Source organism: Sus scrofa, chromosome 2, assembly GCF_054392235.1.
Source record: "Sus scrofa isolate SSC_HxYL_T2T_F1_AM1 chromosome 2, Sscrofa_HxYL_maternal_Yorkshire_Landrace_v2.0, whole genome shotgun sequence".
In the NCBI taxonomy this organism is placed as follows: domain Eukaryota; kingdom Metazoa; phylum Chordata; class Mammalia; order Artiodactyla; family Suidae; genus Sus; species Sus scrofa.
Genome location: NC_139384.1, coordinates 153,434,943 through 153,458,818, shown reverse-complemented (window position 1 = coordinate 153,458,818; position 23,876 = coordinate 153,434,943). Strand labels below are relative to the sequence as shown.

Genomic DNA, 23,876 nt, shown 5'->3' with positions numbered 1-23,876 from the left:
CACAACTTTGAAATCATTCTTGGACACTGCCTCACACTTTTTTGACTAGATAAAAATAAGTCATTGAAGGTTAAAAAGTGTGATTTATTTTTATTTATTTATTTATTTTTGTCTTTTTAGGGCTGCACCCGCGGCGTATGGAGGTTCCCAGGTTAGGGGTCTAATCTGAGCGACAGCTGGCAACCTACACCATAGCCACGGCAACGCCAGATCCAAGCCGTGTCTGCAACCTACACCACAGCTAATGGCAATGCCAGATCCTTAACCCACTGAACGAGGCCAAGGATCGAACCCCCAACCTCATGGTTCCTAGTCGGATTCGCTTCCACTGCGCCACGATGGGAACTCCTGATTTATTTTTAAAAGGTGTATATATACATAATAAATGTGTTATATAGAAACTGTTTATACAGCATATAGTAAATTTAAATTAATTAAATAATGTTGAGCATTTACTATGTTCTAGACACCACCATGCAAGAAAGAGAGTCAACCTTTTCTTTAAAATACAGAGAGGTAATTTAATAAAGTTTTTATGAAATGGAAACTTGGAGATGGTTTAGTCCAATACCTTCATTTTAATAATTTTAATAATGAGAGGAAATTGTTTTATCTTTGACTATATAATTGTACAACCAACATTGGAATACAAATATCCTCACTCCCACTCCTCTAAGAAGAAAAAGGGGAATAATTGCTGGCTCTGGTTGATGCTTTATGATCAAAAAGTGCCATTAGAGATGAGGTGGAAAACCAAGTAGCAACAATTGGCTAGAGAAGCAACTCATTTTTTGTACATAAGACAGAAATATGCAGATTCTACTGGCTGTGGACTCATAAGAAAATGGGCGTTAGTTTCACTGCTTCTTTTCATAATGCAATTTGAATAATCCTCCTACCCTATTTCAGAATAACTGGGAAGATGGGTCTCTAAATAGCCTTTGAGCATCATGCAGGAGTGTCCTCAGAGGATCCTAAGAGGTACTCACTGCTCCACTGATGTTAATGAAGTAAAACTCAACTGTTGACGGATCCGAGGTTATACACAGTTGGTAGAAATAAAACAAAGTTCCTTCCACATAGTTGGAGAAAAGAGTAACCTGTTCTGAAATGAAGACCTGGCAAGAAATAGTCTTTCTTTGTAAATGATATCAAGCCCTGAGGAGTAATCAGCAGCACCAGGAAGAACCAGATTTAACACTGAAAATGCTTAGCTTGGTTGGTGAGAAGTTCCTAAGTAATCTATTTTTTGCCCTCTGATGGCATTACCAAAATATAGGGAATACTTTTAATGAAATGCTACCAAAATAATTCATATTAGTTTTGCTTTCACCAAGTAGATGAAATAACTTTTTTTTGTTGTTCAAAGGAACCGATATGAGGAACTCAGATTATTTACATAAACAAGCATTTAAAACTATTTGTTTAGTAGCAATTTTGAATTTCTTCTTGATCAGACAAAGTATATACGGCCATTAAAGATGGCTAGTACTTCCAGATATTTTCAAACAAAACATTCACATCCAGATATCATAGCTCCTAATACTGTGATTTTTTTCTCTACCTTATACCTCAAAATTCATAATATCACCTCATATTTGTCCCTTATTCTATTTTTTCTTTTTCTCTTTTTGGCTGCCCTGCAGCACATGGAGTTTCCAGGCCAGGAGTCACTGCTGGGTTCAGGAATTGAACCTGCATCCTGGCAATGCAGAGATGCCACCAATCCCATTGTGCCACAGCAGGAACTCCTTATTCTACTTTTTTTTTTTTTTTTTAAGGGCAGCACTAGCAGAATATGGAAGTTCCCAGGCTCAGGCTAGGGGTGAATCCAAGCTGCAGCTGTTGGTCTGGCCACAGTAATGCCAGATCCAAGACACATCTTCGACCTACACCACAGCTTGTGGCAATGCCAGATCCTTAACCTACTGAGTGGGGCTGGGGAATGAACCCAAATCCTCATGGATACTAGTTACCGCTGAGCCACAATGGGAACTCCCTAGTCTACTACTGATTTAAAAAAGTTTCTATTGGAAGTTCCCTTGTGGCACAGCAGGTTAAGGATCCAACATTGCTGCAGCAATCTGGAATTGGTGATATACTAGAAACATTTACTCTCAGAGTACATGAAACCTTAATATTTATACGAGACCATCTGACTCCCATGACCAATGTCCAAGATTCAAGTTCTTTAAAATTATTCACTATTACATTCTGATTAAACCATCAAAGAATTATATCAGAAATGTCCAAACAAATTAGATTTGAAATACGTATGATTGGAATCTCTTGGTTAGTCATACACATTTGGAATCTTGAAATAAATAATTCTGTAAGAACTGCTGAAATGTAAATACCACAATATTCATTTAGAAAAATGTGTGTTCCACTTAGCAGCTTGTTTAAAGATGTCAACTCAATATTACCTTTCTTTATAAATACGGACAATTTCAGGTTATGAAGGAGATTCTCATTCATTTTCAAGATATCATCTCAATTGTTTACTACGCATGTGCATATCAAATTTAGATGCACAAGTGGCAAATCCATTATATTACCAAATAGTAGAATCCTAAGCTCAGGATTGGAAAATACCTTGGCTGTCATGAAGTTCAACAACTTATCAAATTATTATTATTATTATTATTATTATGGCCACACCTAGGACATATGGAAGTTCTGGGTCCAGGAACTGAATTTGAGCTGCAATTGTGACCTACACTTGTGCACCTGCAGCAACACTGGATCCTTTAACCCACTGCACTAGGCAGGGATTGAACCTGAGTCTCAGCAGCAACAGGACTAACTGAAGTCAGATTCTTAACCTTCTGCACCATAGCAGGAACTCCATCAAGTTATTTTATCTCCTTCATTGTATTTTATTAATCCCAGGGCCATCAGCTTACTTTTGAGAACTCCCAACAATAGAATCTCCTAACTCCTAGGCATTCTATTTTCTGTTAGAACAACTTTAAGAACTCAAAGCTTTGCTTTTTTCTACTAACCAAGCCATATTTCATTTACACCTTTGGGCCATGATGTATTAGACTAACCATTTTTTAAAATGTCAACACTTCTTTATTGGCTTAAATATTTGAATGGAGTTCCTCATGACAAGCCTTACTTTATTGGGATTAAGTATTCTCAATTATTAAAATTCTTATTTGAATATTATTAATTATTCATTCTCCCATTTACTAGTCCTTTACTTTTAGAGCTATACCTTGTAAGTGGACACAAATTAGCACATTTAAAAATTAATTTTCATTTTCAAATACTATCAAACACAAAGATTGCAGAAAACATTGTAGTAGGCACGCAGCATCAGATGCTTACAGATATTTGTTAAGAACCCAAAATTATAATAATGGTGATGTCAACAAATACTTGCTCCTATTGCTTTATAGTTTGAAATTTTTAAAATAAAATTATTTTATTTTCCCAGAGTTTGAGATGGATAAGACAAGGCTTTTTAACTTGAATTTTAATTTGAAGACTATAGATACTTTGGCTCAAATAACAGATAGTTTCAGGAGTATTACTGAGGTCTTCTAACATCAAAGCTCAGGTGTTTCCTGGTACACACATCAGTTACTCTTATCTCGCATAAAAGTAATTTTTGATTCCTCTTACATATCCCATCATTTTAGAAGACACTTGGTATTAATTACTATTGAGAAAAAACCAAGATCTTGATCTTTAATAGAGGCAGTAATTCAGTTTTTTCACATTAGAAAAATGAAGAATCTCAAAGACATCACATAATAGGGAAAAAAAAAAAACCCTAACAAGTGAGATTATGCAACCTAAGGCACAAAAAGTTTTCCAAGAGAAGAGAAGTGAAGAAAATTCTTAAATCACCTGTCCACAAAACAGAACAGATTCACAGACATAGAGAACAGCCTTGTGGTTGCCAAGGGAGATGGGGAGAGGGATGGCCTGGGAGTTTGGGGTGCGTAGATGCGAACTATTGCATTCAGAATGGATAAGCCCTGAGGTCTTACTGACTAGCACAGGGTTCTACATCCAGTCTCTTGGGAAAGAACCTGATGAATGATAATATAAGAAAAAGAATGTATATATGTGCATGCCTGGGTCACTTTGCTGTACATCAGAAACTAGCACAACATTGTAAATCAACTATACTTCAATAAGGTTTTTTTTGGGTGAAATTCGAGTAAACTAAGATTTGATACAGCTCTACAGATATAAAAGAAAAATCTCAAAACTATATGATTCACTGCAAAGACTAAGAAAACTAAGCACTGATCAAAGACAATTTTAATTTTTCCTCTTCAAATAAAACCAGTAAAAGTAATCACCTCACCTGAACAAAGGAGTCTTGCTCTTTGCAAATATCTTCCTGAATCAAAAGAGGCTCGCTTTTCCCACAGCTCTCCTGGCTGATGAGCGTGTCCGCATAGTTGGGCTGCGGGAAGATCACGTGGCTCCCCCGCGAGTCCGCGGTGAGCGACACCTCGTGCGAATAGGTCTGCAGGAAAGCCTGCACCCCGTCCACGCCCACGAAGTGGGAGGCAGGCATGCCACCCAGTCCGCCTCCTGAGGCCTGGAGCATATGTGACTTGTGCCAGCGCCTCAGCCTGAGCGCCAGCAACACGATGACAAAGGCCAGGAAGACACAGGAGACCACAGCCACCGCCACCACCAGGTACAATGTCAAGCCTGAAGTGTCAGAGTGGTGTGGGATCTCTAAGCTGCCCAAGTCGGCCAGGACATCTGGGATGCTGTCTGCCACTGCCACGGTGAGCGTGACGGTGGCCGAGAGAGGGGGCTGGCCGTGGTCCTGGACCGCCACCACCAGGCTCTGCTTGAGGGCGTCTCTGTCCAGCAGGGCCCGCGCTGTGCGCACCTCGCCCGTGTGCAGCCCCACCGCGAAGAGCCCGGGCTCGCTGGCCTTGAGCAGGCGGTAGGACAGCCAGGCGTTCTGGCCCGAGTCTCTGTCCACCGCCACCACCTTGGTCACCAGGTAGCCCGGCTCTGCGGAGCGGGGTGCCAGCTCTACACCCGTGGAGCCATCCGTGGGGAGGGCGGGGTACAGGATTTCAGGCGTGTTGTCATTCTGATCCAGCACAAATATGCTCAGAGACACATTGCTGCTGAGGGGTGGGTCCCCACTGTCACTCGCAATCACTCTCAACTGCAGGTCACGAAACTGTTCATAGTCAAAGGAGAGCAAGGCATACAGGACCCCAGTGTCAGAGTTGATGGAGATGTAGGAAGACAGAGGTACCCCCTGGATGGTGTCTTCAGCCAGGGAGTAGGTGACCTGGGCATTCTCACGGCTGTCAGGGTCGTATGCAGTCACTGCAAAGATGGAGGCACCTCTGGGGTTGTTCTCAGGGATGTAGACGGAGTAGGAGGCGTGGGGAAAGGCAGGTGAGTTGTCATTGATGTCTGCCACGTTTAGGGAGATGAGGATTTCTGTAGACAGAGGCGGCCTTCCTTCGTCTGTCGCTGTCACAGTGATGTTATACATGGACACGTGCTCTCGATCTAGAACTGTATTGGTCACTAATCGATAATAATTGTCCACCGATTTTTCCAGTTCAAATGGTAGGCTTCTTGAGATAGAACATGTTACCAGGCCATTTGGTCCAGAGTCTCGATCATATACTTGAAAAAGAGCGATCACTGTGCCTGGAGGTGTACTTTCAGCAACTGATCTGCTTCCAGATGTCACCACCACTTCGGGGACATTGTCATTCACATCCAAGATAGTTATGAAGACTTTGGCTCTATCTTGTAGACCTGGCCGATCCCGGGCTTCGACATCCAGCTCATAAAAGCTGGAGTCCTCATAGTCTAGATTTGCAGAAGTTGTTATTTCTCCGGTCAAAACATTCAAGCAGAAAGTCTTTGAGATCTTGTCTGTTATCCTCACGAAAGTGTATGTGACTTCCGAATGGAGTCCTTCATCCTGGTCCGTGGCATTGACCGACAACACTGGGGTACCTACTGGCAGATCTTCAGGAACACTCACACGGTACACGGGCTGAGTGAACACCGGAGCATTGTCATTTGCATCTAGGACAGTTACCAGAATTCGAGCCATGCCTGTGCGGACAGGGTCACCACCATCCATGGCAGTAAGGACCAGCTGGTGAATGGCCTCTCCCTCCCGATCCAGGGCCCGCTCCAGCACCAGTTCCGGGTATTTGGGCCCATCAGCTTGGTTTGGCATGTCCACTGAGAAGTGACTATTCTCGCTGAGCTTGAAGCCCTGCAGAGAGTTCACTCCCACATCCGGGTCATAGACCTCCATTAGTGGAAACCGAGAGGATAGGGCTGCGTTTTCGATAATTTTCACTTCCAATTCCTCCCTCAAGAATCGGGGTGCATTGTCATTAATGTCCAGTATTTCCACTTCTACGGAATAAAGATTCAATTTATCCTCAACAAGGATATTAACACTCACCAGGCACCGCGCGCTCTGAGCGCAGAGCTCCTCCCGGTCTATGCGGCCCGCGGTGACCAGGCTGCCGCTTCGCGCGTTCAGCGCAAAGAGCTGCGTCCTACCTCTGGAGACGATGCGGACTCCGCGCTCTCCCAGCTCGCGGGGCTCCAGCCCCAGGTCCTTGGCGATGTTGCCCACGAAGGAGCCTTTTTCCAGCTCCTCAGAAATGGAGTAACGTATCTGCCCGGCTCTGGCTCCCCACAGCATCCCCAAGAGCATGAAAAACAGGACTAGCCAGCGGTGGTGCCGGCGCGGGTGCCGTTGCAGAATTGCCATTACTGGCTCGTTCTGGACTTCCCTGGGATTATGAGTAGGAGGTACTGGTTTGCATCAATTTGCGGCTTCTCAGAATTGGAGGTCAAGGTTCATAAACAAGCGGCGATCATTTTAGGGCAGGACTTCCGCGCAGCTGCAGAGCTTTCTTGTAAGATCTGCTTTGTGGTTGGAGGATATAACGCCAGTTCTCATTGCTTTCCTTACCCGGGTTGGTGAACAGCGACGCTTAGAGTCCTAACTTAAAACTGCACCCTTCTGTGGAAACCATCATACACCTAAGATCTTATTTCTGCTAGTCTGCAGAGATGACGCTCAAAATTTCTCTCCCCAAGAATGAGAAGCATTTGGAAGAATAAAATAGTGTATTTTGAAAATCTTATATGTTCCATGGAATAACACTTATTTTTATGACATCACTTAGGGCAGGGAGAACACAAATACTTTTACACTTTTCTGTAAATCTTGAAATCCACCCTTTGTCATCGCTATATTTGTTTCATTTTCAACAACAGATCCAAAAACCACAAACATGTTTGGAACTAATCCACTACTAGCTTACGATAATTGGCATTTTTAGATGTAATTACCTATTTTTATTAACACATAGATGAAGAACTGCCTCAATTAGCAAATATTTGTGTATACTTTAAAGCACATGCAAAGGAAGTGAAAACATATAGGCTACAGTGAAAACTCACACACACACATATATGTGTATATAGAATAGTTTAGAGTTGACCATATTGAAACTACGTAAACCACTTAATTGTCCAGATTATACAGATATAATATGTCTTAGAATGATACTGTGAGATAAGAGCATACTAAAATGTCTTGGCATATTGTTTTAGAATTAACAGAAATGTCAAGGTCATCACTAAGCGACATTCTATGAAAGAACAACTGTAACACAGATAAGTGGACAAAGAATTTCTAACACTTCCCATCCCCACTCTATGCCCAGAAAAATAAATAAAACACCAAAAATCAGGGCATAGTTAGCCCGTGTACTTTTTAATCTCAAAATAATGAACTGAAACCTAACCATACTTATGGAAGGAAAGAGTGTTGAAATAACTCACCGGAGGCAAATCGACTGAATTGGAAGTCATTTGGGGATTGCCATTGCTGGTACTTTCAAGCCAAGAGGCTTCATTACGTAGAAGATCTTGGGGTGGAGCGTTTTCAGGCTTTATATTGAGAAATTTAAACTCAGTCTTTGAGGAATGTGTGGCAGCACACAGGTTGTAGGAATAAGGTAAAGTCCCTTCCCCATAGTTGGGGAGAACGCCGGGTCCAGTGTTGGAAGAAAAACTAGTATGAAAGCAGCTCCAGACAACAGGGCTGGAGGAGCGTCGCACGTGTAGGGCGACCGCCAGGATCACCGCCACCAGGAAGAGCACCGAGATCAGCGCCAAGGCCACCACCAGGTACAACTGCAGCTCAGCCTGGGCGTCCGAAGGGGCAGGAGCGTCCCCCAGGTCCGGCAGCGCCTCCTGCAGGCTGTCCGCGAACACCAGGAGCAGCGTGGCGGTGGCCGACAGGGGCGGCTGGCCCCCGTCGCGCACCGCGACCAGCAGGCGCTGGCGGGCCGCGTCCCGCTCGCCCAAGGCCCGCGCCGTGCGCACCTCGCCCGTGCGCAGCCCCAGGCTGAAGAGGCCCGGCTCGCTGGCCTGCAGCACGTGGTACGACAGCCACGCGTTGTGCCCCGCGTCCGCGTCCACCGCCACCACCTTGGTCACCAGGTAGCCGGGCTGCGCGGCGCGCGGCACCGTGTCGAAGAGCGCCGAGCCGTCGGGCCCCAGCGCCGGGTACAGCACCCTGGGCGCGTTGTCGTTGCGGTCGCCCACCAGCACGCGCAGGCTCACGTTGGCGCGGAGCGCGGGCGAGCCGTGGTCGCGGGCCTGCAGCGTCAGCTCCAAGGCGCGCAGCTGCTCGTGGTCGAAGGCGCGCTGCGCGAACACCACGCCGCTCTGCGCGCTCACGGACACGTAGGACGCCAGCGCGCGCGGCTCCAGGTCGCCGGCCACGAGGGAGTAGGAGACGTGGCCGTTGGGCCCCAGGTCGGGATCGCGAGCGCTCACTTGCGCGATGGAGGCGCCGGGCGGGTTGTTCTCCGCCACGTGGACCTCGTAGGAGGCCTGCTGGAAAACCGGAGCGTTGTCGTTGACGTCTGCGATGTGCAGAGTGATGGTAGTGCTGGTGGAGAGGGGCGGCTTGCCCCTGTCGGTGGCTGTGATGGTGACATTGTATTCCGGAGTTTTCTCTCGATCCAAGACTCCATCTGTCACCAGTTTGTATGTGTTTCTTGTATCTTGAACTATTGTAAATGGGAAATTTCCTTTTAGTTGGCATAAGATTTCCCCATTAAATCCAGAATCTAGATCATGTGTTTTAATCAAGGCAACGACAGTCCCCAGCTCAGCATCTTCTTGTATATATTTGGATTCAGAATCCAGAGTTATCTCAGGAGCATTGTCATTTTCATCCAAAATGTCTATTTGTATTTTGCAATGTGCAGTGTGATGTCCACCATCTTTTGCTTCCACCCCAATTGTGTAGCTCTCTCTCTCTTCAAAGTCCAGCCTTCCACCAGTGGTGAGTTCCCCTGTTTTACTGTCCAGCTTGAACAGCTGTCTCACTGCCTTTCCAACGTTGATAAAAGTGTAGGTGATCTCGGCATTGATGCCCTCGTCCAAGTCTGTGGCCATCACTCTCAGCAGAGAGGAACCCAGGGGTAGGTTCTCTTGAACCCTGACCCTGTACAGGTCCTGGGTGAACACTGGGGGGTTATCATTTGCATCTGCCACCACTACCCTGATCTGGGTAGAGCAGCTTCTGGCTGGCTCACCCCCATCCACAGCAGTGAGGACCAGGTGGTGGCAGGACTTCTCTTCCCTGTCCAGGGGAGCCTTCACTACCAGCTCTGGATACCTGCTGCCATCTGGGTTCTCCTTCTGGATCAAGGAGAAGTGTGGATCAGGGCTGAGGTGGTACTGCTGCAGGGAATTGACACCTACATCTGAATCTTGCGCAGATTCCAGGGCAAAAGTGGCTCCTGTTAAGGCCAGTTCACTGATTTCCAGCTCAGTGACATTTCGGCTAAAGGTCGGTGAGTTGTCATTGACATCCTGAATCTCTACTGTTACATGAAAAAAGTTCAAAGGCTTTTCAGCGACCATTTCGAATTCCAGAACGCATATCGACTTCTGGCCACAAATCTGCTCTCGGTCTATACGGTCGTTCACAAGTAAGTCCCCGTTCTCGGGGCTCACTGTAAAGAATTTCTTCTCTGCACTAACCCGCAGGTTCCGAGCAGGCACATCTCTCACGTCAAGCCCCAGATCCTTGGCAAGGTTCCCCACCAGAGCGCCCCTGGCCAGCTCCTCCGGAATAGTGTAGCGAATCTGCTCCGAAAGCGCGGGGCCGAACAAAGGCAGCAGGAAGAGAAACAACATTGGCCTCCGCTCTGCCGGGAGCTTCAGCCCGGGGCCGTTTCCCATTTCCCTCTTGGAGCCTTTTGCCTTTCTGATTCCGAAGAGCTGCGATCTCTGAACGATCCCAAGAATTTCTGAGCAGGCGTGGTTCCTTGGTATGTCTTGGCAGGCAGATTCTCCGATGGATATTTCGGCCGCAGAAAGCCAGGGAAAGCGCACAGTTGTGATTCTGCGGTCCGCGGGCGATCCTTCTGCGTCGGGAGGAGCTGAGAACTTTGCTCAGTACGAGCCAACAGCGGCACCCCGCGCCGGGCTGCAGAACTGCATTGGTGAGTCCTAAAGCAGCTCCAAACGCAGAGCCGGCTAGGACTCAATCCTAGAGTTTCCGGATACAGACAACGCATTCTTCCCATTTTACAAGGATTTAAAAAAAATACTTGCCATATTTTCATTCTCGCTGTCATTTCTTTGCACTTGACCTTTATGCGTCCAAATCAAGTGATTTTTAACTCGTCAAAGCCAGAGGCATCTCCATGAAGATGTTTATTGGCATCGCTGTGCTTTTAGTTTCCATTTTCATACGGTGGCCAAAATATCGTCCCTATATACCTTAGTAGAACTGAGGACCAAGTAAAATAATATACAGAATATGATACAAAGGAAGGATAGTGCTGGTGATGGCAGAAAGGGTAATAGGCAAATTCTTGAAATATCAGTATGATATGTATTGTTGTTATTTCACTCTACTTCCTCTTCCAACTTATAAATCTCATAGCTTTTAGTTTTATCCTATCTGTCAATTTATTCTATCTTTATAATCTTCTCCGCCAAATAATTGATAGATGGCAAGAAGACTGGTTGTCTCTATAAAATAGAAGAATGGTAAGAAGCAAACACTGTCTCTTTTTTTGGTCTTTTTGGCTTCACCCATGGCTTGCGGAGGTTCGGGGGCTAGAGAGCAAACCCAAGCCATGGTAGTGACAACACTGGATTCTTAATCAACTGAGCCACCAGGGAACTCCCACACTCTCTTTTCCTTAGTTTCCAAGTGTCTATTTTTAATTAAATGAATATGGGTTTCTTTTTTTTTTCTTTTTTTCTTTTTAGGGCTGCACCCACACATATGGAGGTTCCAAGGTTAGGGGTCTAATCAGAGCTACAGCGGCCAGCCTACACCACAACCACAGCAGTGCCAGATCTGAGCCACATCTGTGACCTACACCACAGCTCACAGCAACGCTGGATCCTTAACCCACTGAACGAGGCCAGAGATCAAACCCACAACCTCATGGTTCCTAGTTGGATTCGTTTCCACTGAGCCATGATGGGAACTCCCTAAATGACTATGGTTTTAAAAATGATTCACCTAATTCAATTTTTCCACACTACATTACCATTGTCTTTAACTGTCATGTTTCTTTTCAAGTAGTTTAGCAGTGGTGAGCTATTAGGATTTTGATATATTCCAAAGAGAGTAATCTATGTTGTCTACTTTTCCTTGGTCCCCTGGGTACTATTTAATCATTTCAACTCTTTGTCATTGACACCCTTCCCATATCAATAAGCATGCCAATTTTCATGATAGGTGTCTTGGAGTTTTAATTCCATTTCCAAATTAGAAATCTTCACTGAGGAATTACATTTAACCTTCATAATATAGTGTCATTCTAAAACTTGGAAGATGTGTAACAATGTTCAACTTAGAGTTGAAAAGCTCATTTATCCAGGATTCTAGATACTCAATGGCATTTCTACTTTATACAAACATAAAAATCACCACTGACTCAAGGCCAAAAGACAAGTGCCTTTTTAAAAACCACTGTGAACATTTCAATTAGTACAGGAAAGTTATCTTTTCAGAACACATGCGAAACTAAAGATTCAACTATTTAAGAGTATACAGTATATGCAGTATATACATTCACAGGGCACAGATCAAGCATTTGATTATGTAAGGCTGGTTGAAGTTTATAGAGGTAAATAAGACATTTTCTCCCATTGCACGAAGAAGTTAACCCAGGACACACACTCACATCTACACAGTAATCTATTTTTTTTTTACAGACTGCACCTGTGGCATATGTAAGTTTCCAGGTGAAGGGTCAAATCAGAGCTGTACCTGCTGGCCTATGCTACAGCTACAGCAATGCAGGATCCAAGCCGTCTCTGCAACCTACACCACAGTTCATGGCAATGCCAGATTCTTAACACACTGAATAGGGCCAGGGATCAAACCCATATGTTCATGGATACTAGTCAGGTTTGTTACTACTAAACCACAGTGGGAACTCTTACAGTAATCTTTTTTTTTTTTTTTAATGGATAAGTGAGTTTTCTCGTAGGAGTGAATGATACCAGAATCTACCATAGAGATTCTTTTGCGACTCTTTGGATGAATTCACTATTCAGTGAGTCTGCACATTGTACTTTGAGGTCAAAATTGCCCTATGTAAATATAATTAGTTCCCCTCAAATAAATGTTTAAAAAATAAAAATCAAGTGGTCTTAGATTACCACATGTATCAATAACCCTTTCATGTGGTAGAGTAATATAGCCTACTATCCCATGAATGATATTTTATTGCCATTTTACCCATTTATTCATACTTTGCAGCTGATATTCAAGTTGCTGAAAGCCCAAACTTTGCAAGACTGAAAACTTCTTTTTAAAAGAAGGATCTGAAAATCATATGCAAGGATGAATAGAGTATATAGTTCAGTAAATCATATGCAAGGATGAATAGAGTACACAGTTCTTCCATTACACAACACACATCCATGAAATTTGAGACCCAAAAGACCAGCAATTCATAGGAACAATCTAGTAATTTAAGACGAGCATATCCCTGAGAAATATATTTTTATTAATTTCCAAACCATTTTTTCCTGCCAATGAAAATTCAATTAACTATCAAGTTGAGAAGAAGAAAAGGGAATTTTGCTTAAGTTGAACTGAGGATTATAACCTGGAAAGCAGCTGCTCAGAAAACTCTGAGAACTGCTCTGTTAGAAGTTGAAGGCAGAGTCATATACTTATTTTATTTTATTTTATTTTATTTTTTTGCTTTTTAGCGCTGCACCTGTGGCATATACAGGTTCCCAGGCTAGGGAATGAATTGAAGCTACAGCTGCTGGCCTACGCCTCAGCCACAGCAACACCAGATCCGAGCCATGTCTGCAACCTACACCACAGTTCACAGCAACGCCAGATTCTTAACCCACTGATCGAGACCAGAGATTGAACCTGCAACCTCATAATTCCTAGTCAGATTCCTTTCAGCTGTGCCGTGACAGGAATTCCAGAGTCATATGTCCTACAGCTAAATGACAGACTGATACTTTGCACAAAGTTCACCAAGGATACACAGTCGAGGTAAGCATGTACAAAGCAAGAAATGAGTCACCATGACCCCCTACAGAGCTGGGAAAGAACGTTATTCTTTTAACAGGTTACATTGCTAGCATCAAAAGAAGGAGAAAATACTGCTAGCATCAAAAGAAGGAGAAAATACGCTAGCATCAAAAGAAGGAAAAAAATACGAGCAGGCATTTCCATCTTTGAGGAGCTCTGGTTAATGTGCAACACACACTGCACATTAGGAAAGAAGACACTCCAAACAAACACACAGAGGGGATTTTACCTTTAACTCTTCTTTTCCTGCCTTAACATATACATTTTATTTCATCAGTCGAATTGATTTTCAAAATACAAATCTTATACTCTTGTAATAAAGTAGAATTGTACCTACACTTGCAGAAATGTTTGCAAACATTCTGATAGATACTGATTCTGAAAAGTGGAAGAGGTATGTGTAACCAGAAGATGCCAGGTACATGACATATCTGTATTTAATTAATGAAGCAGTTTCTAATTATTTGGAGATTTTAAACTGCATCACAAATTTTATTCTAAGGGTCCTTCTCACTAGTTTCTTCCCTCAACAAATACATATGTCCAATAATTACCATGGCTTAACCCAAATTTCCCAGATTTTAGAATGCCACAGACATTACCACTATAAATTTAATCTGTTTTTCTGACATTGATCAGATATATTAATCTATATTCTTCCAACGATTTATGTAAGTGCCTATAAATTATTTAGTAATCTTATGAAAACAGCAAGTACCAAAGTGCCAATGCTGTGCAATATTATTTTTTCAAAATATATTTGCTGTTGGCGTTTAGGCAAATATTCAAAAGAGAACATTACATCTAATAATTTGACTAATCAAACAACTCTTCTATTCAGCTCTTTGGTTAACATAACAGTTCTAGTGTAAGAAAGTCCTTTGGCAAAGTGATTACAACAGCTTTTTTTTCTTTTCAGCTGCACCCATGGCATGTTTAAGTTCCTGGGCCAGGGATAGAATCTGAGCTGCAGCTGCAACCTACACTGAAGCTGTGGCCATGCTGGCTCCTTAACTCACTGCGACAGGCTGGAGACCAAACCTGAGTTTGGAGGCAGAACCCGGAGAGACAAGGCAGTATTCTAAACCATTGCACCTCAGCAGGAACTCCCATAACCACTTTCTTAAAATACTTGTTTCACTTAAATTTATTGATATCGGCTAGAGTTTCTAAAATATCTATGTATTATACAAAAACATATTAAACCAAAATATAATTTGAAAGCAAATGGAGAAAGCATCAATTATCAAGTTAAAACAAGTTGATCTGTAAATAAAGAAAATAATGATTCACTCTTAACTTAATTAACCAGTTTTGAATGTGGCAGAAAAACGATGGAAACGAATGAAGAAAAGCTCCAAGTATCCTTGTTGAAAAAAGAAAACTCACCTGAACAACTCCTAGTTCTTCCTTTGCATTTATCTTCTCAGGTATCAGAAGAGGCTCGCTTTTCCCACAGCTCTCCTGGCTGATGAGCGTGTCCGCATAGTTGGGCTGCGGGAAGATCACGTGGCTCCCCCGCGAGTCCGCGGTGAGCGACACCTCGTGCGAATAGGTCTGCAGGAAAGCCCGCACCCCGTCCACGCCCACGAAGTGGGACGCGGGCACGCCACCCAGTCCGCCTCCTGACGCCTGCAGCACACGCGACAGGTGCCAGCGCCTCAGCCTGAGCGCCAGCAGCACGATGACAAAGGCCAGGAAGACACAGGAGACCGCCGCCACCGCCACCACCAAGTACAGTGTCAGGCCTGAGTCATCGGGGCTGGCAGGAGATTCGAGGCTATCCAGGTCAGCCAGGACGTTGGGGATGCTGTCTGCCACTGCCACAGTGAGCGTGACGGTGGCCGAGAGGGGGGGCTGGCCGTGGTCCTGGACCGCCACCACCAGGCTCTGCTTGAGGGCGTCTCTGTCCAGCAGGGCCCGCGCTGTGCGCACCTCGCCCGTGTGCAGCCCCACCGCGAAGAGCCCGGGCTCGCTGGCCTTGAGCAGGCGGTAGGACAGCCAGGCGTTCTGGCCCGAGTCTCTGTCCACCGCCACCACCTTGGTCACCAGGTAGTCTGGCTCTGCGGAGCGGGGTGCCAGCTCTACACCCGTGGAGCCATCCGTGGGGAGGGCGGGGTACAGGATTTCAGGAGTATTGTCATTCTGGTCCAGGATGAAGAGGCTCAGAGACACGTTGCTGCTGAGTGGAGGGTCTCCACTGTCGCTGGCTGTCACCCACAGCTGCAGGTCTCTAACCTGCTCATAGTCGAAAGAGCACAGTGCGTACATGACTCCAGTATCAGAGTTGATGGAGACATAGGTTGATAGAGGCACTCCTTGATATTTGTCATCAGCCAGGGAGTAAGTGACCTGGGCATTGCTGCCACTGTCCGGATCGTGGGCACTCACGGAGAAGATGGAGATGCCTCTGGGGTTGTTTTCTGGGAGGTAGTTGTGGTATGAAGTGTGAGAGAACACAGGAGGGTTGTCATTGATATCTGCCACTTTCAGGGAGATGTGGTTTTCTGTGGACAGGGGTGGGTTTCCACAGTCAGTGACAGTTAGTGTGATGTTATAATCGGAGATCTCTTCTCTGTCCAGTGCTCTTGTTGTCAGTAAGTGATAGTAATTATCAACTGACTTTTCCAATTTAAAAGGCAAGTTCCCGGGAATGGAACATGCAATTTCACCATTCTCTCCAGAATCAGCATCGTGTACGCTAAACAGAGCAATGATGGTTCCAGGAAGACAGTCTTCAGAAACAGAACTAGCCAGAGAGGTGAGGGTCACCTCAGGTGCATTGTCATTCACGTCCTGTACTGTGATCAGTACCTTAGCACTGGCAAGAAGAGCACCTCCATCCTGAGCTACCACTTCCATGAGATAAAATTTGGACTCTTCGTAATCCAGTGGCTGCACAGTTGAGATTTCACCCAGGTGGGGATCAAGTTGGAAAGTCTGTGAAATTTTGTCCTCTTCATTGCGAAAGGAGTAGGTCAGTTTCCCATTTATTCCCTCATCTGGATCCGTGGCGGTTAGTGTCAGCAGCCGGGTGCCGACAGCTATGTTCTCCGGGACACTCGCCCTGTACTCGGACTGAGTGAATGAGGGCGCGTTATCGTTTGCATCGAGGACCAGCACGCGGATGTGCGTGGTACCAGAGAGCATGGGGTCTCCGCCATCTAGAGCTGTGAGCAGGAGGTCATGCACAGCTACTTTCTCTCGGTCCAAGGGCTGTTCCAGGACCAGCTCTGGGTGTTTCTGTCCATCTGTTCCGCTTCTCTCGTCCAGAGAGAAGTGCATATTGGAGCTGAGCTGGTAACTCTGCAGAGAGTTCACTCCCACATCCGCATCTCGAGCGAAGGGCAGTACCAACCGCGTTCCCAGAGCGGCATTTTCATTAACTTTTACTTCTACTTCCTCATCCCGGAAACGCGGGAAATTATCATTAATATCGATTATTTCTACTTCCACGCCATAAATTTTCATTTTATTCTCCACCAAGATGTTAAAGTTCACCAGGCACGGCGCGCTCTGGGCGCAGAGCTCCTCCCGGTCTATGCGGCCCGCGGTGACCAGGCTGCCGCTTCGCGCGTTCAGAGCAAAGAGCTGCGTCCTACCTCTGGAGACGATGCGGACTCCGCGCCCCGCCAGGTCTCGAAGCTCCAGCCCCAGGTCCTTGGCGATGTTGCCCACGAGGGAGCCTTTGTCCAGCTCCTCTGGCACCGAGTAGCGGATCTGCCCGGCCCCGGGTCCCCACAGCGTTCCCAGGAGCTTGAAGAGCAGGAACAGCTCTCTGCAGCCCCAGCCCCTCGGTGGATGCGCCATTGCCTCTCTCTGCCCAATTTCCTCTTAGTCCTGGTTCCTGCCTGCGGTTTCCTTATTTCCCTAAAGCCAAGGGGAACACAATCGCTTGTGGAAATGGGAAGGAAGCGGGTGGGCGCCTTTTCCCCGGAGCTTGTCTGGTCTGTGGGTATTTAGTGCGGAAGGAGCAGAGACTCTGGTCTCAACGCGGCAGCGTCTCTCCCACTTTGGTTAACAGCGACGCTCAGAGTCCTAACCGGTTACTACACCAATTCTGTTTTCATCTCATAAATGTTTCATTATATTTTACATGGAATAATTTTCTGTATCCTTAGTATATTACCACATACCATTGTTTATATTTAATTAAGATTTTATTCTGAATTAAAAAGACTTCCACAAACCTTTGAGATTAATAAAATTATTAGATTCTTCTTACTTTAAAAAAGTTTTATATAAGGTGCCATTGAGCCTGTGTCCTTTATTTACTTCTCACTTATACTGAATCCATTTAACTAGGACATTAGAATTCTTTTGCAGTTTTTACGACTTCATTTTTTAATTAGGATATATTAATGAAAACATGCCCATTTGTACCTAAGAAGAAAAAGAAAACAAACCTACCTCACAATAGGCCTTTGAAAAAAGACCTACTGAATTACAGAAACTATATTAGCTGTCATATGCAGAGAAAATAAAGGAGGCTTTTTATCTTTTTGTTGTTTGTGAGGTCTTTGAGAAAGTTTGAAGATTTTCCCACTCAGAACACGGCAGCTACATTATATCAGACTGAGAGTCTGAGCTGGATTACCTATACATTATTCATATTTTCCCATTACCATGTCTAAATTTGAGTTCGATATTTTCTAGTTACAGACATCTAAGGAAAATCAATGTCATGACAGTAGCGCAAAGGGCTTTAGCTCATCACCCAAACAAAAAAATAGGTCCTGACATTTATCAGCAAGCAGGCAGTGAGTGTCCTTACTTTGCTAAGACAGATATTTTAGGTTATCACTTTTATATAAGAGCAGAAAAAAGAAATACCTCATGACTTTAAAAAAACAGATTTCAGAGAGTCCATTAAGTGATAGAAACAATTTTTACTCGATGACACCTCCACAGGAATATAAAGAAAATGAAAATTTTTCAGATCTATATTTAGAAAATTCAAAAAATCAAGTTTTAAGTAAACAATGTGAGAATAGCTTGCAAAAGTTTTCTAAATATAGTTTTTCACAGGAGCAATTTGATACTGTGCACCAGAGAGAAAGGTTTCTCCCACTTATTAAACACTTCCCCTCCTGTTTTAGCCATGCACATGGAAGTTTCTGGGCCGGGGATGGAATGCAAGTCAGAGCTGAGACCTACACCGCAGCTGCAGCAACACCAGATACTTAACCCACTGCACTGGTGGGGAACTGAACCCATACCACCTCAGAGACAATGCTGGATCCTTAACCACTATGCAACAGCGGGAACTCCTAAACATGCTCTTGAGAACAGATACTGCAGACCTCAAACTTTGCATAACTATTTAAAGTAGATATGGGCTCCCAAGACACTTAAGACACTGAGTTTGTAAAGACATTCAGAGTGCGGAGGGTCATCTCAGTCCTGCCCACACTCCGCTGTTGACAGGCCAAGACAGTAGGTGAAATTCTTTCTTTCTTTGGTTCCCAGTTTCCACAAACTAGCAAGAAGGGGAGCTGTCTTTACTCTAGTGCTACACTTCTATAAGGAAGTACAACTGAAATGAACAAAACTCATATAAAGGCTCCAAAGAAAAAAGGAATAGCTTAAGGTCTCGACAGTAATAAACTTTCAGAGGGAAGGAAGGAAAAGATGAGGAAGAAAAAGAGATATCATATGTAGTAAAAGCTTGTAATTATGCATAAATAAATCTGCTGCCAGAAAACCTATGTCAAAGAGTTGGTTAAATAAGATTAAGATATTTAAGGCAGAAAACCACCAAAATTCTACGCACGGGACAACAAAATATGAATTGGAGACCTTTAGGCCAATTAGGTGATGTGTTAAGAAACATTGACACGCCAAAGTAAAATAAATGAAGTAAATGAAAGCTCACCTTTAAAACAGTATCCGAGGCAAATGGGACCCCAACGTCCCCATGATTAGTACTTGGCACCCAAGAGGCATCTTCGCAGAGGAGCTCTCCAGGGGGACCCACTTCTGAGGTGACGTTAAGAAAATTAAACTCTGTTTTAGCTGATTGTGAGGCAACACATAGATTGTAGGAATAAGGCAATGTTCCTTCACTGTAGTTGGGGGGACCCACGGGTCCCGCCTTGACACAGAGGCCAGGCTGAAAGCAGCCCCAGGCCGCGGGCCTGGAGGAGCGTCGCACGTGTAGGGCCACCGCCAGGATCACCGCCACCAGGAAGAGCACCGAGATCAGCGCCAAGGCCACCACCAGGTACAACTGCAGCTCAGCCTGGGCGTCCGAAGGGGCAGGAGCGTCCCCCAGGTCCGGCAGCGCCTCCTGCAGGCTGTCCGCGAACACCAGGAGCAGCGTGGCGGTGGCCGACAGGGGCGGCTGGCCCCCGTCGCGCACCGCGACCAGCAGGCGCTGGCGGGCCGCGTCCCGCTCGCCCAAGGCCCGCGCCGTGCGCACCTCGCCCGTGCGCAGCCCCAGGCTGAAGAGGCCCGGCTCGCTGGCCTGCAGCACGTGGTACGACAGCCACGCGTTGTGCCCCGCGTCCGCGTCCACCGCCACCACCTTGGTCACCAGGTAGCCGGGCTGCGCGGCGCGCGGCACCGTGTCGAAGAGCGCCGAGCCGTCGGGCCCCAGCGCCGGGTACAGCACCCTGGGCGCGTTGTCGTTGCGGTCGCCCACCAGCACGCGCAGGCTCACGTTGGCGCGGAGCGCGGGCGAGCCGTGGTCGCGGGCCTGCAGCGTCAGCTCCAAGGCGCGCAGCTGCTCGTGGTCGAAGGCGCGCTGCGCGAACACCACGCCGCTCTGCGCGCTCACGGACACGTAGGACGCCAGCGCGCGCGGCTCCAGGTCGCCGGCCACGAGGGAGTAGGAGACGTGGCCGTTGGGCCCCAGGTCGGGATCGCGAGCGCTCACTTGCGCGATGGAGGCGCCGGGCGGGTTGTTCTCCGCCACGTGGACCTCGTAGGAGGCCTGCTGGAAAACCGGAGCGTTGTCGTTGACGTCTGCGATGTGCAGAGTGATGGTAGTGCTGGTGGAGAGGGGCGGCTTGCCTCTGTCAGTGGCCATTACAGTGATGTTGTATTCTGGGATCTCCTCCCGGTCCAGGGCCCTCTCCGTCACTATCTTGTAATAGTTCTTCGAGTAAGATTTCAATACAAATTCGGCCTTTCCCAAGATTTGACAGTATACGTCTCCATTCTCTCCAGAGTCTCTATCTCTTGTTTTTATCAAGGCGACCACTGTTCCTGGTGGGGAATTCTCTGGTAGGGGAGTGAATACTGAAGTCACAATCAGTTCTGGTGCACAATCGTTCTCATCGAGAATTTCAACTTGGACACTGCAATGGGCTGCTAGATCTCCAGGATCTTTCGCTTCTATACCGAGAGTGTAACTATTAGCAATTTCAAAATCAAAACCACCCTTTGTCGTGATTTCTCCTGTTCTTTTATCTAAGTTAAAAAATTGTCCCACTTGTTCATCCACATTATGAAAGGAGTAGGTGATCTCTGCGTTGGTGCCCTCATCCTGGTCCGTGGCTGTCACGCGAAGCACTGAGAAGCCGGGAGGCACACCTTCTCGCAGGCTGACCCTGTACACGTCCTGACTGAACACGGGGGGATTATCATTGGCATCTGTGACCTGGATTTGGATCTGGGTGGTGCCACTTCGAGGTGGGTCCCCACCGTCAACAGCTGTCAGGACCAGATGATGAAAATTCTGCTCTTCTCTGTCCAGAGAATGTTTCAGAATCAACTCAGGATATTTCCGTCCATCTGGAGTCTGTTTCTCTGTGAGATCGAAGTGCTCATTGTCATTCAGGTGGTATCTTTGCAGTGAATTAGAACCAGCATCCGAATCCAGGGCCGGGTCTAATGGAAATGTTTTACCTGGCTTAGTAGATTCTCCTATTTTTAAATCAGTCTTACTCTGTTTGAATAGCGGAGTGTTGTCATTTATATCCTGTACTGTTACTGCAACATGGAAAATATTTAGTGGGTTTTCAGCGACAATATCAAAATCCAGAATGCACAGAAGCTGCTTTCCACAAATCTGCTCTCGGTCTATTCTGTCACCCACAAGTAAGTCCCCGCTCTCGGGGTTTACAGTGAAATAGTCCTTCTCCGCGCTAACCCGCAGCTTCTGCGCCGGCAAGTCCAGGACCCTGAGCCCCAGATCCTTGACGAGGTTTCCCACCACCGAGTTCTTGGCCAGCTCCTCAGGAATTGAGTAGCGAATTTGGTCCGGGAGAGCCCCGCGGAACAAAGACAGCAGGAAGGGCAACAATACCTGCCGCCACCGCGCCCCGCCGCTCGTCTCTGCGCTCGGCCTCATCCCGCCACGGCTGCTCCGCTGCTCGGCCAGGGGGAGGAATAAGCCCTCCGTGGATGGCAAAATCCGGGGAAGGGTCACTCTTGCTGCTTTTGTTTTCTGTATCTAAACCTGTACTGGCCTCCTCTTTGTGGTTTGTTTCAGCAGGAAATTGCCCTCTAAGAGGTTCCCAAATGCGTCTTTGAGTATCTTCTCCCCTTCTTTTGACCTACAGCGACGCCCAGAGGTTTTCCCGAGAAACTGCACTAATGTCTTGCAAACGTTTTGCAAAGAATTATTTTTTGTTTCTCTTTGTATTTTTAAAAATAGGTATACATTCATAAATTCCAAATTCAGAAGATACATGTGGCAAATTTTATAGACTGTCCGTCTCTTCCTTCAACACATTTATCTCAGGAGAAATGAGTGTTGCTTTTTTTTGTATCATTCCATAGGTAGGTTTTGGGTTGTTTAGCAGATTGTTATAAATACTCTTTCCCGGTTTTAGACACAAATGGAAGCATACATCAGTTCCCTTGTGGTGCAGCAGGTTAAATATTCAATGTTGTTACCACAATGGCTCGGATGGCTACTGTGTCTCAGGTGTGATCCCTGGCCCAGAAACTTCTACAGGCCATGAGTACAGCCAAACCAACAACCAAACAGCCAAACAACCCCCCCAAAAAAATGCCAAGTTAAAGTATACGGTATACCATGTTTTGCAACTTGCATATTCACTACTTACCTATCTATCTCTCTATCTATCTATCTAGGGCTGTGCCAGCGCCACGTGGAAGATCCCAGGCCAGGGATCAAACATGCAGCAAAGTTCTCACTAGAGCCACAGGAGTGACAATGCTGGATCTTTCACGTACTGTGCCACCAGGGAAGCCCTACTCATATATCATGAAGATAATTTTCTATCAGTACATAAAGAGGTTTCCCATTTATTTCTTCGAGCTTTGTAGTAGCCCATCATCATATGGTTGCATGACAGTTTATTAAAGCAAATATTATTTTCTAAAAGAAACACAGTGCCCACTCAAACAAAAATATATTTTCCATGTGATTTTAGTTTATAAATTATTTGCTGCTCTCCTAGGGATTTGACTCTGGAATGTGTTCCTATGCCATCATCCAAGCATTTCCGTCACAGTTTCAGGACCACTGATATTTCCAAATTATATTTTAAATAATCTCCCCTCAGATATGATTTGTCTCACAATATTCATTTATTATTTCCTCTTTCCAGCTAGGTGTATCATACCACATCCTTAGTTGACTCTACATATTGCGCCACAATTTCCTACAAAGAAGAAAGCATTCAGAAACTCTCCTTCTTAAGTTGAATTGAGGCATAGTCCATAATCTATTTCTACAATTTCCAGGCACCCAAAGGTCACTCATTTGTGTAGTCTTAGACATTCATAAATATTTCCCCCAAATCAGATCATCCCAGAGTCAACTAGTGACAGACACTGAGAGTAGTTTGGGGGTACAGGGGTGAGGCCTGCTTACTAAGGAGCATAAATCACATCAGTTCAGAATCTAAGTCACTCCCATGATGAAAAAGAAAAGATTTTTAAAAGTTATGTTTTCCTTAGAAATTGAAAAGGGTCTCAGAGTGATGCCATAATAGGTAATGTATAAATTACTAAAATTACTCCTGAAACCTATTAAATGAGTGAAATAAAATGGGCAATTTTTTGGCAATTACAGAAAAGGAATCACACATAGTCACTGCTGGTGCATCTCACAAACCAAACACAATATTTGAAATGTACCAATCCATTGAGAAACTAGCCCTCTTAAAGTTATATCTAAAAGTTAAATATACTCCCCAATATTTATAAATTGTCATTGCTTAATCATAATGGAAAATACTTGTTACAAAGGAAAGAAAAGTAAAACAAAGTTCCTAGGATATACAAAGAGGAAATGCAAAAATAATCCAGATGCAACAATAACTTCATAAGAGAGAATGAGTTACTCTGAATTTACACA

The 23,876-nt window shown here is 45.3% G+C and overlaps 2 protein-coding genes across 6 annotated transcripts in view; both read right to left on the bottom strand.

Annotated features, from left to right (window-relative positions):
* LOC100736974 (protocadherin gamma-C4) overlaps positions 1-23,876 on the bottom strand; it is a 189,180-nt gene that overhangs the window by 134,603 nt on the left and 30,701 nt on the right. Inside the window, exon 1 of one of the 5 annotated variants that reach the window (XM_085014855.1) lies at positions 14,990-22,011. The exons of 3 other annotated variants lie outside the window; for them this stretch is intronic. In XM_085014855.1, coding sequence (XP_084870981.1) covers positions 14,990-17,410 — 2,421 coding nt within the window. In that variant the 5' untranslated portion in view covers positions 17,411-22,011. Of the gene's footprint in view, positions 1-4,327; positions 6,902-14,989; positions 22,012-23,876 lie in introns of those variants that run through there. One more of the 5 variants, XM_085014850.1, reaches the window with a different exon arrangement.
* LOC110259668 (protocadherin gamma-B3-like) lies at positions 4,264-10,443 on the bottom strand. The gene is made up of 2 exons (XM_085014860.1): positions 7,834-10,443; positions 4,264-6,906 (listed from the first exon to the last, which is right to left on the bottom strand). Exons 1-2 carry the CDS (start codon positions 10,252-10,254, stop codon positions 6,841-6,843), a joined length of 2,487 nt encoding a protein of 828 aa, XP_084870986.1. The 5' UTR covers positions 10,255-10,443; the 3' UTR covers positions 4,264-6,840.

Excerpts from the sequence above, each read along its gene's own strand:
- LOC110259668 (XM_085014860.1), bottom strand. The coding sequence starts at position 10,254 with ATGGGAAACGGCCCCGGGCTGAAGCTCCCGGCAGAGCGGAGGCCAATG. Across the intron at positions 6,907-7,833 it reads ATTCAGTCGATTTGCCTCCG|ATCTTACAAGAAAGCTCTGC; the intron begins GTGAGTTATTTC and ends ACCACAAAGCAG.